At 32.6% G+C, this 16,166-nt stretch overlaps 1 protein-coding gene across 1 annotated transcript in view; it reads left to right on the top strand.

Moving 5' to 3' along the window:
• Nucleotides 1-1,822: 1,822 nt before the first annotated feature.
• The window catches only part of LOC126007023 (55 kDa erythrocyte membrane protein-like), a 40,701-nt gene continuing 26,357 nt past the window's right edge, over nt 1,823-16,166 (top strand). Inside the window, exon 1 of the mRNA XM_049772546.1 lies at nt 1,823-1,894. Coding sequence (XP_049628503.1) covers nt 1,823-1,894 — 72 coding nt within the window. The remainder of the gene's footprint in view (nt 1,895-16,166) is intronic.

Here is a 16,166-nt window from a genome sequence, read left to right as displayed (position 1 = left end):
TTTATTTTGTGCACTGTTGAGACATTATTCATCCTCACCCAATCCAAATTCCAAGGTTTTCACTAACAGACATATTTTGAAGTATTATGTTCAAGTCTGTAATTCAATATCCATAAATTATAGATATTTTCTTTATCCCCTACATTTCCTTTTTGTTTTCCAAAAGAAATTATCCATTGTTCCAAAGCCAAGTTTCTTTTACTATATTACAGGAACTAACAAAATTAATAAATGATAGAAAATTATCTTTAATAACACATACCTTCATTCCAGCCTAATAAAGGAGAACATAGATATTATACTTTCAGAACAATTTTTATTAATAATTTCTAAGCACCAAATATTTACCAGAAAAAAATCTCCTATAATTTCAATATTACTATTGAATTATTTTCCCTAAAAATTAGTAAGTTTCTCAATTGTAATCATTGACTGCTTATAAGTTATAATAGTCTTAGGTCCTAGAAGTTATACTATACTAGAATAATATAAGAGTGTATATTGTATCTCAATACCATCATTTTAATCTAATCTCATATGCAGAACATCCAATCAAATTTAGTTTTAAAGTGAATAAGCAAATAGTGAGTAGTTGGCAAACACATTCATCTTTCAAACAATGGACCTCTTCTTTCTCTTAGGTTGCACTTCATCTGAATTTTTAGCATTGGCTTGACTGTTTGGGAGAAAGTGAAGTAAGTGTTGAGAGAAACATTGAAAATTTCTAAATTGTCTTAATGTTTTTTCTGGACACATACTTAGCACTGAATTCTCAGCTTTAAAAACGCAAATCCTGGGGCCGGGCAGTGGCGCTGGAGGTAAGGTGCCTGCCTTGCCTGCGCTAGCCTAGGACGGACCTCGGTTTGATCCCCCGGCGTCCCATATGGTCCCCCAAGAAGCCAGGAGCAACTTCTGAGCGCATAGCCAGGAGTAACCCCTGAGCGTCACAGGGTGTGGCCCAAAAACAAAACAAAACAAAAAAAAAAAACGCAAATCCTTCTTCAGACATAAATGTTTTGAGATAAAAAGGATAACTTATTATTTGCTACAGAAAAGAGAATAGAACCCAGACTAATTATTTTAACAAATACAGTAAAGGGAAGAAAGAAAGAGGTGATTCATTTACATTTGCATCTTTCCTGATTTGCTAGACGGAAGATTTAAATTGTTTTTAACAGTATAGCTAGCGTTTTCAGAAATTAATGGTGGGTTGACTAGTGCCAATGTAAGTTTATATTAACCGGAACTTCAGAATATTAGTTTATTTGAAAATAGTATCTTTGGGGACCAGAGAAAGAGAGAATAGTGGGGTAACAGACTTGTCTTGCATATGGCTGATTCAGATTCAGTCCCTGGAATCCCATATCCTTGGAGACCTCTCTTATCCCTGAGCACAGAGCTAGTAAGTCTGGGGAATAGCTTGGTGTGGCCAAAAAGCAAATAAATAAATAAATAAATAAATAAATAAATAAATAAATAAATGTAAAAAAAGAGAAGTATTTGCAACTACATTAAAATGAGGTGATAATGAATTTGGATGAAGCTTATATTGCTGTCCTTGTGAAAAAAAGAAAAAGTCCATGCATAGAGAGGGAGGTAGAGAGGATCATGTAAAGACAGAAGCAGAGAGTGAATGTAAGCTGCTATACAAGTTAAAGAATCCCGACGTCTTAAGAAGCCATAAAACAAACAAGAATTCTTCTCTAAAGCTTTCAGAAGGATCATACCCCCGCTGACATCTTAACTCCAGGCTTTTAGCGTCCCTTACTGTGAGAGAATAGATTTCCTTTGCTCGAAGCATCCCCGTTTGTGAGACTTCGTCATGGCAGCTTTAGGAATAAATACTTATTATGGGAATATTGATTTAAGTCTGCTATATTGGGAACACTCAAAGGTAAGATTACAGGACCTTAAGAAGTTGTTGTACCTGAATTTTTTTTTTTGATCTTTTGGTATTTATTAAGCGGCAACAACTTGATTACAAAGCTACTTGATATGTTAGTATGCTCCAATAGTAAAAACAAAATACAAGATATGCCCCCCGCAGGCACTCAGGGCATTTGAAAACTACAAAAAAAAAAAAAAAACCAGAGGTCCACAGCATTAGGCCACGGAACCCACTGGTGGAGTTATGAGAGTTTAGAGGAAATATTTAACATCAGAAGAGATCTTAAGAGCCACAGTTCTCTATACATTGCAATGATAATAACTATTTCCATAGTTATTTTCAGCTATTGAAAGCCTTACATGCACCAAATTGCCTGAAATATGCCAGCACACATATCAAGATTAATATAAGTAACATACAGAATTATCAGCTCAGATATGAGCCATGCTATGCCTTTCCTTATTTTTAATCAAACAAAATTAATTATTCTTATAAAAAATTATTGATGAATAACAAAGTATACAAAGATGTCACATTTCAACCCCCCAAATCAAAGTTTTCTTGTTACTGATTTATGTATTTAAGCTGCTTCCTAAATGCCCACATTTATAAATATTTACAAAAGTTATAGATGTTTATAAAAACATTATATATAAACATTTAGAGCAATATTTATAAGGGTTGTAAATATTTATAAACATTTATAATATTTATATTTACATAGATATTTATATAGTGATATTGTTCTTATTACATGTGCTATTTCATGAAGTATGGAAAATATACTTTGCCATAAACATTAATTTTTTGGTTTTATTTTATTTATTTGTAAAAAATATATACAAGAGGATGGTTTAGTGCTTGTATGAACAAAAGATTCATTTGCTTTGCGAAGCATGGCTCTGCTTTTTTATCATAATTTTTTAAATTATTTACTCATCTGTGTGTATATGAAGTGAAGCAGTGACTATTAGTATATTGCTTCATTTAGTAGAATTATACCAATAGTAGAAAACTATCGATTTTTGACAGTGTTGTCTGGATATTCAAGAAATTTTATAATAAAACCAATGATGATCTAAATTTTTCATGGAATAGAAATTTGTAAATTATTCATGGGGCAAATATAAAGTTACCTAAAGTTGATTCTGTCAAATATATGACATTTTTATGTTTTTGTTAATTCATTTAGAAGATTTAACACTGCAGTGAAAACAAATATGAATGTCAAAAATAACCATAGATTCTGGAGTGATAGCACAGTAGGCAGGCATTTGCCTTGTATATGACCAACCCAGGTTTAATCCCCAGCATTCTGTAGAGTTCCCCCACGCCTACAGGAGCAATTTCTGAGTGTAGAGCCAGGAATAACCTCTGAGTCCTGCCAGTTGTGGTCCAAATAACTAATAAATATATAAATAAATACTAACAGTATCACTGTAGCTATGTTCTTACAAAGTTAAAATTATATTTCTGTATGTGCAAACTATTTTAATTGGTATGGATATGATTTGCAACCAAATTTTCATTTGCTTCTAAACTAAAGTGTTTAATAAAATTTAAAACAGTCTCCATACTGGCAAAAATTTAACACACACACACACACACACACACACACACACACACACACACACATATATATATATATATATGTTAATTTGCTACAAATCTTTTCTGATATCTCAAGCGTTGAATTCAAAAGATAGCAAAGACATTTCTATCTGTAAGCATTTAACTTGTTCACTTGGTGTCTGCTTAAGAGCAATTTAGAAATATTTGATTCTGAACAACAAGCTTGGTCAAACGTTTTATAATTTCAGTTTACATTTAAAAATCAATATCTAAACTTTATATATTTTATATATACACATATTAAAAGCATTCAATAAATGGAATGCATTTACATATTCAGATCTAGTTATCTTATTCAGCAAATTTAAAAAATGTATTGAGGTAATCTGGTTTATAAATTTAGGCATACAATCTTGCTCCACCACACCCTCCAAAAAATGCAGATACCTTACACCACTTCCCTTCTTATCTACCAGGTCCCTTTCTATCCTCTCAAACCTCTCCCCAACTCCCACACCAGTTGATAACATCAATTATTTTGTCAAAGTCTGAGGCTTTGCTTTTTAGAGATTATCTTTTCCTTTGCATTGTTTATAAACCACACATGAGTGAGATTATCCAGCATTTTTTTTCTTCTTCAGATTTGACACCCTCTAGGTCCATACAAATTATAGAAAAGGCAAGAGTTTATTTTTGTTCTGTAATATTCCATCTCATACACACACTCAGACACACATACAGAATTTCTTTATCCATTTATCTATTGTTGAGCCACCTACATTGTTTTCACATCATGAAAATATTGGCTACAATAAACAGTGGTGCAATGAATAAAAAATGAAGATATAGTTCTTCAAGTTAGTTTTGAATGCACCTAAATTAGATACAAGAGAGTGAAATTAGTTCAATATTCAATTTTGAGAAGGGGCTGGAGAGATAGCATGGAGGTAAGGAGTTTGTCTTGCATGCAGACTGTCTGTGGTTCAAATTCCGGCATCCCATATGGTCCTCCGAGCCTGCCAGGAGCGATTTCTGAGCATAGAAACAGGAGTAACCCCTGAGTGCTGCCGGATGTGTCCCAAAAACTAACAAACAATTTTAGGCATTAGTCTTTGTCAAATGCATGGTCTGAAAATACTTTCTACCATTAGAAAATAAGCATGTGTTTTATTTTGGCTATTGTATAGAAGTTAATAATCTGATGTAACCCTATTTATTTTTTCCACAACTTGCTCAAATAGCCAAGTATTCACTAGAGGTGAATATATACCTCTAGTAATAACTTGTAGATAAAAATTCTTTGAAAATATCATAACTTACAAATTAATAAACATTGTAAGGGTATTTGAAAGCAAAAATAAAATTAATAGAGCAGTAGTAAAAATAGATATTTTAAGTAAAAATATCAATGGAATTAGAATTAGTTGTGGCTAGCCCCTGAAAAAAGTGCACTATTAAAGTTTAATAAGAATACTTATTCAGGTTATACCAATACCCTTCAGAATTTTATGTAAGTTATCTAGTTTTTAAAAATTGCTTTTACAAGCACAGATATTTGAAAACTTTTTATTGTAAAATATAATTATTATAAAAGACTGAATATGAAATTAATTCAATATATATTTAAAAGTCACATCATTTAGGGGCCAGAGTGGTGACACAAGCATTAAGGAATCTGCCTTACCCACGCTAGCCTAGGATGGACCGTGGTTAGGTCCCCTGGCATCTCATATGGTCCCCCAATCCAGGAGTGCTTTCTGAGTCCATAGCCAGGAGTAACTCCTGAGGGTCACCAGTTTGCCTCCCCCCAAAAAGTCAAAAAAACATTTTCATTGTTCAAAATATTTTTGTTTGAAGAATAAATATAAGATCACCATGCATATATTCATTAAAAGTCTGGTATTTACTGTAATGGAAATAAGAACATTTTAGGGTTGAAGAACGATGCAATGAAGTCTATAGTTATACTTATTGAATATACATATATTTCTCTACCTAGGATCACTCTATCAGTAATGGGATAAGCAACTGAGCCAGTTTTATACAGAAATCAGAGATATTATTGCTATATTGATAGCAGTGAGTGATAATATTGGTAGCTCTTAGGATGATTATTTTTCAGATTTGAAATACAATTTAAAGTTAGAACTAAAAAGCATTACATGATAGATTGAATGTCAGATATGAAAGAAAGGCAAAAATTTATTGCAACTGGTTTTGAGATTATAAATCAATGCAAATAGAGATACTATTTTAAAATATTAGAAATATTTTAGAAAATGAAATTTGCTGGATGTGGTGAAAGATGAAATTCTAATTTTAAAAATCAATGTGAAAAATACTGTTAGACATCTTAGTGATATTATCAAGAAAGTATATTTGGGTCTCATTTTTAAGAGGACTTGGTCAGAGACATGACATGAAATTAGTTGCTATAGATTAGATTACCTAGCAATTAATCAAAGAATAGAAGTCCAGAAATTAAATATCAAGCTGCTCACAATTTATAGGTAAAGAAGTCAGCAAAGAGAAGGATATAGTAAAATGTAAGAAAAATAGAGCAATCAATAATCCAAAGACAAGTGAAGAAAAAGTTTCAAAGGGTCAATTAAAAATTGTATAACACTGTGGCACAAATATGAGAAAAAAAACAAAAGATCACAGCAGTTATAATGAAAAGTAGAGGTTTTAGCTGATCTTGACAATAGGTGTTCTGGTGAAGCATCAGAATAAAACTCTAAATTTAAGAAGTAAAAAGAGGGGCTGGGAAGGTGGTGCTAGAGGTAAGGTGTCTGCCTTACAAGCGCTAGCCAAGGAACGGACCGCGGTTCGATCCCCCGGCGTCCCATATGGTCCCCCCAAGCCAGGGGCGATTTCTGAGCACAGAGCCAGGAGTAACCCCTGAGCGTCAAATGGGTGTGGCCCAAAAACAAACAAAAAAATTTAAAAAAAAAGAAATAAAAATATCTGATATCTCAACAGTTTATTATAGAATGTAAGCATAGAAATAAATATCACAAATAGTTATTTAATCTGGGTGATTGGAATGTGTAGTTTTATTTAACTGATTCTACTTTCATGCTGTAGTTTGGATTTTTAAAATAAAATCTTAAATTAAGAAAAGAAGGGGCTGGCGAGGTGGCGCTAGTGGTAAGGTGTCTGCCTTGCAAGCGCTAGTCAAGGAAGGACCACGGTCCTTTCCTCTGGCGTCCCATATGGTCCCCCCAAGCCAGGGCCAATTTCTGAGCGCTTAGCCAGGAGTAACCCCTGAGCATCAATGGGTATCACCCGAAAAACCAAAAAAAAAAAAAAAAAAAAAGAAAGAAAAAGAAAAGGAAACATTGTAGTAATAATTGCATACAATTTTTCTGAGTAGTTATTAAAGGAGTATGAGGTGTTAAATCAGGAGAGCTTTCTTGGAATCATACAGTATCTTCTACTGTGTCACTGTCAGAACCTATGCCAGCTGCATGCAAGGCAAGTATCGTACCTACTATTTTGTCTCTCCAGGTGCAGAATGGTTTCTTTATTTTTTGTTTTGTTTTGTTTGTTTTTTTTCACTTATTTATTTGTTGTTTTTGGAGCCGCATCAGGGCTTAAATCCTGGCTCTGAGCTCTGAAATCACTCACTCCTGAAGGTTGTTTTATAGGATTATAAGTGGTGCTTGGTACCCAGTAAAATATGCAAAGAACGTGCCTGACCATTTATTATTACTCTAACTTGAAGAGTATTTTATTTTTAATAAAGCAGGTAGGAAATTTGCCAACAAGAACAACAGAATGAAATATTTGACTTTCATAAGAGTATTGTGATTATGTGTCTTTCTCCACTGTGGTTTAAAATCCCAGTATAGACACTGACTTAGAAGAAAGTCAGGTTCATTTATTAGGCCTTCAATAAAGGTCAAAATAGTGCAGGGTATTTAAAAGAGTGATTATATTTATGAAAAATATTGAATGTCCCTAGAATATGTTTTGATTCTAATAAGTAGGAGCTACTGAGTGGTGACTTTGTATATTGAATGCATTAAAAAGAAATTATTTTTACTTAAGCATTACAAATGTAGAAAAATAATATATAAATTAACATGGTAATAATATAAAAATCTGTATCTTTCTATACAATATTTTCTACATATAATTACCATATGTATGTATGCATATTAAATACATGTATGTAATAATCCTTAAAGGCATTAAACACAATGGTTTGTCAATTTACAAGAGACTGATAAATATAAAAAATGTTCTACTGTAATATTAATTATAAAATAAATGAAATAGGATCATAGTGAAATATCTTTTCTTAATAATTGCTTTTTTAAGAGAAAATAAAATTTCTCAGTACCAAATTTTAGCAAAGTAGGAAAGCACAAGGAATGTTTAAAAGCTGCTGATGAGATTGGGAAGTAAATAAGCTTTAGGGAGAATATAAAAATAATATTGTATGTGAAAATAAATAAAAGAGCATTTTTGTATCTAAAGAGAAAAAATATATAAATGTCATTCTATTCCTATGATAAGGGGAAAAAGATAAATAGAAACATCTCACAAATATAATATTGGGTAAAAAATGAAGTTAGTGGGGGAGAATAAAAAATAAAGTTAGAGTTTGAATCAATTATGTAAAGGTTTAAGAATCTAAAACGATGCAAGCATTACTCAGGAATATATGAATATATAGAAAACTAGGAAGAAATTAACAACTATGTTAAATGAAATGTTAGGATAATGGTTATTTCTAGAAGAGAGATTACAGAAACAAAATGTTTGTAAAGGTGATTTATCTATGTTGGCAAGGTATATCTTTAATCTGGGTGGCAAAGTACAAGGGTCCATGATAGATAACTTGTATCTTTTTATATATATTTAATATTAATCAACATTAAGCCTAAGAGCCAAGAATATTTTAACTAGCAACTTCAAGGATACCATAATAAATCTCCACATTTTTTCTCATCTTAAAATTCTGATACCCCTTCACACCTTTTTGTTCTAGCTCACACTCCAACATATATTGACTCATTCCCTAATGAATTCTAGCTGCTACTATCAGAAATGTGTACATTTCCTTGGTTTTTAGGTTTTTTATTAGTGTTCTAACGTGTTTTAAAAGGAACACACTGAGGAACGTGTATAAATGAATAGTAATTTCCTTGATCTTCATCATTGAAAAGGGTAAAAATATTAGAGCAATTATTCTCTCTTGAATTCATCCATTTCCATGAAATCTCATTAGTTAAACCCAATATTCCTCTTACTCCCCGAGGCAAGCTAAAACTCTCACCTAAATCATATTATGGGGTTTGACAGACAGACCAATTTCCCAAAGTTTAAGGTTTTTCTATTAAAGTTTCTATTCAGGTGGGGGTTTTCTTTGTTGTTGTTTGCCTGCTTACTTCCTTGTTTCTAGATGAGAAAAATCTTGACTTTCCAACTCACCTATATTTTTCATTTGGACCTTAGAAAACTTTTCCTTTCTAATATCAACTTACAACTTTTTTCAAATGATTAGTCATTACTTGGGCACCAATTCATCACTAACCTGATGACTTTGATCATAACTTTAGCAACCATATGGAGAGTAATACTTAGTTTCTACAAATTTCATCTTTTTCTCTACTCTATTTAAGTCTTCTGTGGAGTTTTCTACTTTACCCAGATCAAGTTCGTGAATGAATTTTCAGTTGTCATTTTGATTGGCAGTTGAGCTAGTGTTAAGTTATAAACTACTCAAAATAGACTTCAAGTTTTCAGATCTTTGTATACTGCACATATATAATATTTTGTAAGGCTATGCATATACAGCATAATTAAATGTCTTTGTTTAAATATGAAATGTAAAAACACAATTAATCTTCTAATAAATATGTGTTTTGTCCATTAGTCAGGCAGTTTGTCTGCTGCATCTAAATATCACTTTAAAGAATTTTGTAAATGAATATACAGTGAAAGAAATTGGGTTAAAAATTGATTGTAGCTTATGCCATTGAGATGGAAACGTTATTAAGAATGTTTATTCCTTTTCTCGTGAAATAGAGTAATAAAGAGTATAAAATTTATCCACACAGTATTCCGTTACAGAGCAAACTTTAGTTTGATACCATTGTATTACTGCACTGTATATTCCCTGAGATAAATTTATAAATAATGACAATACATACTAATAGAATATGACAAATAGCAAAATATAATTTTAAAAATTGAAGTCCCCTTAGTAAAATTAAGTGAGCAGAGGCTAAAAGTCTAAATTCTAAACTCATTTTTATTTACTCATCAATATATAATAATATATTAATAATTAATTGCATATCTATTTACTAGGAATTTACCAGATAATAGGGTAATTAAAAAATTCTTGTTACCTGGAAAGTTTTTTATCCCAGTCTAAGAGAAAAGGCTATAATTTTTATTGCCTAAGGATCAGAGATACAGCTCAATAGCAAACATGTGTTACCTAACATATGTTGCATAGGTGAGGACTTGGATTAGTGTCTGTCCCTCTTACCCCCCTCAAAAAAATAGTTTTTGTCCAGGAGGTAAAGATATAATGCATGGGTTAAAATTCATGTCTTGAGAATGTAAGACACTTGCTTTGTGTATAGCTGTACTGTTTGAACCCTGCACAAAATATAGTGTCTTGAGCACTCCCAAAGTAATGATCCCTGAGCAGAGAGCCATGAGTAAAGTCTGAGCATTGCTAGACATGGCCCCAAGCAAAACTATATTCCTTGCATGTTATTAAAGATTGATATAACATGGTTTCCTGAGCTAGAGCCCTTGTAGTCCCCCAAACTGACTGGGTGACCCAGGTAATCTCTATCACTGGAGTCCCGGCAGCATTTAGTGTCACTGTCTCAATGGCCACTTTTCCAGTTGGTTGATAATTGCACGAAGGATCCCTGGATCTTCTGATCACTTTGTGGAGAACACCCCAAAAGAAAAATATTTTGAATGAATCAATTGTTCAATTGTTTCTTTTGGAAATTGGGGAAATTTGTGTTCTGATTTATTTCACTGATAAAATAGTTAAATATATGTGAAAGTTCTTCCTAAACTATGTAAGACATATAGACATGGCTTGAAAAGACTGGCATTTCAGATGTCTCCCACATAGACAATTCCTTTTTAATTGAAGTAGCATAGTCTACATTAAAAAAAAAAAGTAATTTTACTCAATGAGAAAGGTTACATGCTATTCAAAGTCACCAATTTCTATTAAAAGCAAAAGAAAACAATCAATTTGCAATATCTGATTTTCAATACAGTATATAAGAAATTAGAAATTGCCACTTTCTCACAGCAATATGTAGAATAAATTATCAAATCATCAAGTCTTCTTTGATACTCAAGAGAAATAATATTACAAAGCAAATTTCTGTACTTCAAATTGGATAGACCAGACAAATACGGAGAATCACAATTTAGCAGAATAGACTCATGTACTGAAATGGCCGTAAGAACCAGTATTAGACTGAGCACTAATATAATTTATAATTAGATTAAATAAGGGGCCAGAGCAATGGCGCAGCAGTAGGGTGTTTGCCTTGCATGCAGCTGAACCTGGATGAACCACTGTTCGATCCTCCAGCATCCATTATGGTCCCCCAACCAGGAGCAATTTCTGAGAGTATAGCCAGGAGTAACCCCTGAGCTGACCAGGTGTGTCACCCCAAAAAATAAAAAATAAATTAATAAATAGTATATCTATTTAAATCTAAATCTATTAAATAATAAATCTAATTTATAATTTATATTTGTTGAAGGCTCATTATAGACATATTCGGGGATTTAAAATTGGAGAAGAGGTACACAGAGTGACTCTTAGAGCTGACTTATTGGGCTCCTTTGATTTACTAGCAGAATTCCCCTTTGATTCTAGAATGATATGGGCCCTGATCATCACCAGAGAGAATCCTGAATATGATTCTGGAAGTAGACTCTGAGCGCTCCTGGATGTGGCCCCAAATTAAACAAAGCAAAATTCCGAAGAAATCTAGTTCAACACAAAACCTTCATGCTTATATAATTATCTATATTGTTCTCACAGTGGTGTTAGAAAAAATGATTGCAATACCTTCTCCCCAACTTCTGGCATATCTCTCAGCCACCAAGCAAGGGAAAAAGAAAATTTAGTCCACAGAATTTAAGTAAACTTTGAGATACAATTGATAACTTCTCCACTTAATTATTTATATTACATTGCTGAATCCATTTTTATAATAATAAAAATAATGTATTTTACTTTTGAACAGAGTTAAAAGCTACTATTGACACATTATCAGAAATATTAAGTACTGTTCTTTTTTGAAAAGCAAAACTATGATAGAGTACAACTCATTCTCATACTCTTGCCATTTTTAAAAATTGGATACAGAAAGGGAAAGTAAAGCCATGTATTGAGTGCTGTGCAACAGATAATCAGATTTTTCAAAAATAATAATAAAACTGAGAATCTTGAAAAATCACAAATCTATTTACTTAATTTAAAAAACGTAAATTGATTGTTCGTTACTTGAAAATTTTGTATTATTAAAATGTATTTACTACTGAAATGATTTACAATTCATTGAAATTTAATGAAATATGTCAAAATCGCAATGACATTTTTTCATAAAAGAGAACAATTCTTAAATTGATAGATTTCAGGAACTAGGAGTTGTTTGTTCTTTAAGTTTTTGTTATTTATGTGCGGGCCTGCGTGTGTGTGTGTGTGTGTGTGTGTGTGTGTGTGTGTGTGTGTGTGTGTGTGTGTTTGCAGGGTTGTTTTGGATTACTCCTGGCTGTGCTCAGGGTTTACTTTCGGCTCTATGCTCAAGTATTACTCTATGTGAAGCCCGACAGAACCAGAGTTGACCACATTCAAGACAAGTGCCCAATATACTATCTTATCTACACAGCCACATTTTACTATTTTAGAGCAAAGTCATTCACATTTGGGTGGGGGGTACAGGGGGCAATCTCTGGCAGTCCTCAGAGATTTCTCTCACTTCTCCAGTTAGGAATCACTCCTAATGGGATTGGGGCACCAGATGGGATTCCTGGGATCTAACCCATGTTGGACACATGCAAGCAAGTACCCAATCTTTTGTACTATCACGACTGCCCCCATATTTTATTTCAAGCACCACTTTAAGGAGCAATGATTTTAATCTTCTATATGGCAAAGCAATTCACTTGCCTTTATCCATACTGAAACAATAGAATTTCTCTTTGTATCTAAAAACTTCCTGTGTCAAATTTTCACTTGCATTGTTGTTGGGGGCCACACATGGTGATGTTCAGAAACTATCCCAGATATATTACTTTGGGAATGATTCCTTATGGTAAGTGGATCCTGCAAGTGTAGGTAGGGATGAATCTGGAACTCAGGCACTCTTGCATTTTGAGCAAACTCTCATGTTAAAGTTTTAATGTCTAGTTACTGAAAGATAAATAATTAATTAAAATCTTTCCTAATTCCCTATTTGTATATAAGAAAGATATGATTATCTTCAGCATAAAATGAAAGTGTTTCTAGTCAGCAGAGTCCTCTAAAAGAAGCAAGCAATTTGATTAATCTTGTACCAAATCCAGCTCACTTCATGAAGCTCACCACAAAGAGTGGTGAGTGCAGTTATAGAAATAACTACACTGAGAACTACCATAATCATGTGAATGAATGAGGGAACTGGAAAGCCTGTCTAGAGTACAGATGGGGGTGGGGTGGGATGGAGGGAGATTTGGGACACTGGTGGTGGGAATGTTGTACTGGTGAAGGGGGATGTTCTTTACATGACTGAAACCTAATCACAATCATATTTGTGATCAAGATGTTTAAATAAAGATAAAAAATAAAAAATAAAAAAAGTTCTATCATGAAACTCTACCATCAAAAAGGGATTTATATTTATATGTTAAAATACAAAGTCAGAGCCAATTTATTACTCTTACTGTTTTGATTCTGACATGCTGATTAGCAATATGTTTTCTGAAAGTACTGTTCAAAATTTAAATTGCCAAAATGCATGCATGGAAATTGTGCCCTATTTTATACTACATTAAACCAGTTTCCCTTGTGGATTGTTTCTTTAAGGCAATATGTTTAATTCCACTATAAAATGTATGGTTGACTAATAATGAAAGAAGAACCAGACTAATAATTCTCATTTATATATAGTATATAGAGAAACAAAGAAAAAAATAGACACTTTCCAATAGAAAAAATACACTATAAAGGAGAACTAAGCTTTATCAAGTGAACATGAAGAAGTAAGTTGAGTGTGTCCTATGAACAATGGTGGAAAGATTTTTAGCATTTCTGACAGTAGGTATGTCCTGAAATATGGTATCATTAAAATATAAACATTTATATTATTTTTATTATTTAAAAACTTGTGACTTACAAAGTTATTCATAGCTAAATTTTTAATATACAATGTTTCGGAACCAATCCCACAAGCCCACTATCAGTGTCAACCTCTCACCACAATGTTCCCAAGTCCCTTCCACACCATACTCCTCCCACTATCACCACCACATACCCCATCATAACATCCTTTTTAAGATTTTTTTTTTAAAGTTTGGGCCTTACGCTTTCATTGTTGGTGACTCTATAGCTGGACATTTAGTTATTTCCTTTCTGAATATTACCAATACAGTTGAGTGCCCTTGGCCCCTGTTCCCCATTATTTAAATCTGTCTTTCTCCTCCCTCATTCATTTTCTTTCCTTTCATTTTACTCTGAGACCATGGTATAACACCCTGTTTAAACCATTATATTTCTTCATAAAGTCATTCTAAATACCTCATATGAGTGATAGTATCTTGTATTTATCCTTCTTCTCTGACTTAAGTTATTTAACAAAATATCTTCTAGTTCCATTCATGTTCAGCAAAGTTCATTATTGTATCAATCCTTATAGATAAAAAATTTTCATCCTTATAGATAATTATTTACATTAAAATCCTGAAAAATAAAAATGATCAGTTACTACATAAAAATTCAGCTACAATTTTTGTTGATGTATAGTTGAAGTGTTGGAAAAATATGAAATTGATATAGAGAAATAATACAGGGAGCAAAGTGCTTGCTTTGCATGTGCATGATCCAAGTTCAGCCCCACGACCACCATATATGGTTTCCCAATTACCACCATAACATGTAGGCCCCCAAAAATAAGTATCAAAAGAAAAATATTTCACTTATTCACAATAAATATTGACTCTTCAAATAATCTTCAAAATTAATTACAGTGTCTAAAATATCTAGATTGCCCTTTTATGCAGTGATTAATACAAATATTCATGAATAAATTTTATTTGCAATGTAGTCAAATATCAAAAGAAAATATTAAAATCTTAAAGTTCTTTGTGCCGGAGTTGTGGCGCGCAGTGGTAGGGCATTTGCCTTGCACATGGCTGCAAGGTCCTAGGATGGACCACGGTTCGATCCCCCAGCATCCCTTGTGGTCCCGTATGCCAGGAGGTCATAGCCAGGAGTAACCCCTGAGCATCACAGGATATGATGCCCCTCAAAAGATAAGCATTTTTATAGTATACTAACATATAAATAAAAACCTTAAAAGTATATCTCAACAACAAAGGATAATAAAACATACTATATATTTGGAACTATGAAATGCAGTCATTTCTATTGTAATAATGTTGTATTCAGAACACACAGCAAAAGCCAATGTCAACTAACATTGCTGCCTTCTTGATTGTTCTTGTGAAAATTTATTATGGTGACTGGGAATAATTTTCCTAATTCATCTTTGTCCCTATACAACACACGCAAGTAGTGTCACTAAACCATAATTCAGAATCATGAATATAGTGAGAGGCTTACTCAAATATATGATGAATTTCAATAGCCATTAATGTAACTATTATCTGAAGGAAATGTTTGCACCAAATAACACAAGCATGAAAGTGATATTTCCAGTAATAATTAAAATGCATTTCTATTTCAATTCTAGGAAATTTTGCAATTCAAAGCATTCTGCTTTCATTTTACACATTTATGAACTGTTCACTCTTATTTTTACTTCAACCCATCCTGCCAAGTACCAGATGCACATTAAATGTATTAAAGTGGAGTATTCACAAATGTCAGCTTTCCTTATCACTAAGGAGAAAGATGATATTTTGCTTCACAAGTGTTAAAATAGCATCTTAGCCCTAAGCATCTCTCCTGGAGTTCTTTTGTACTTTTATGGAACATTATTTTGATTTCCTGGTGAGTTTTTTACTGAGAAAAATTTTATTAGTGGGAAAATTAACTGATAAGAGCATTTTTGCTTTTTTCTGAGATCATATACTGAAAATTTTATTTAATATGAATAATGTCTTCTCTTAGCTTCTCAGAGTCTGAGGATAGTGGATGGAGCAATGATAACACATTTTTTTTTCTTTTTGGGCGTATTTGTGCAATTTAATGTAGATATTACATATGAGCCATTTGCTAGCTTTTTAAATACTACAGAAAATGATAGATGCAATAAGTCCAAATTAATTTTATAGCCATTTACTTTATATGCTTTACATACATTATATTGTCCATACTACCCACTACACTTATTGCACATACTGACTTCAAGTCAGTTCATTATAATTGCTGTCAAGATTTTATACAATTAAAGAAATTAAGAAGTCACTGTATTCCTGATAATATGGGGAAGGGGTAAAAGAGTGACATTAAACTTGGCTTTTCCTGTCACCCCTT

This window comes from Suncus etruscus, chromosome 4 (genome assembly GCF_024139225.1).
Source record: "Suncus etruscus isolate mSunEtr1 chromosome 4, mSunEtr1.pri.cur, whole genome shotgun sequence".
NCBI lineage: Eukaryota > Metazoa > Chordata > Mammalia > Eulipotyphla > Soricidae > Suncus > Suncus etruscus.
The sequence above is the reverse complement of the archived record's forward strand: the minus strand, read 5'-3'. Positions and strand labels throughout refer to the sequence as shown.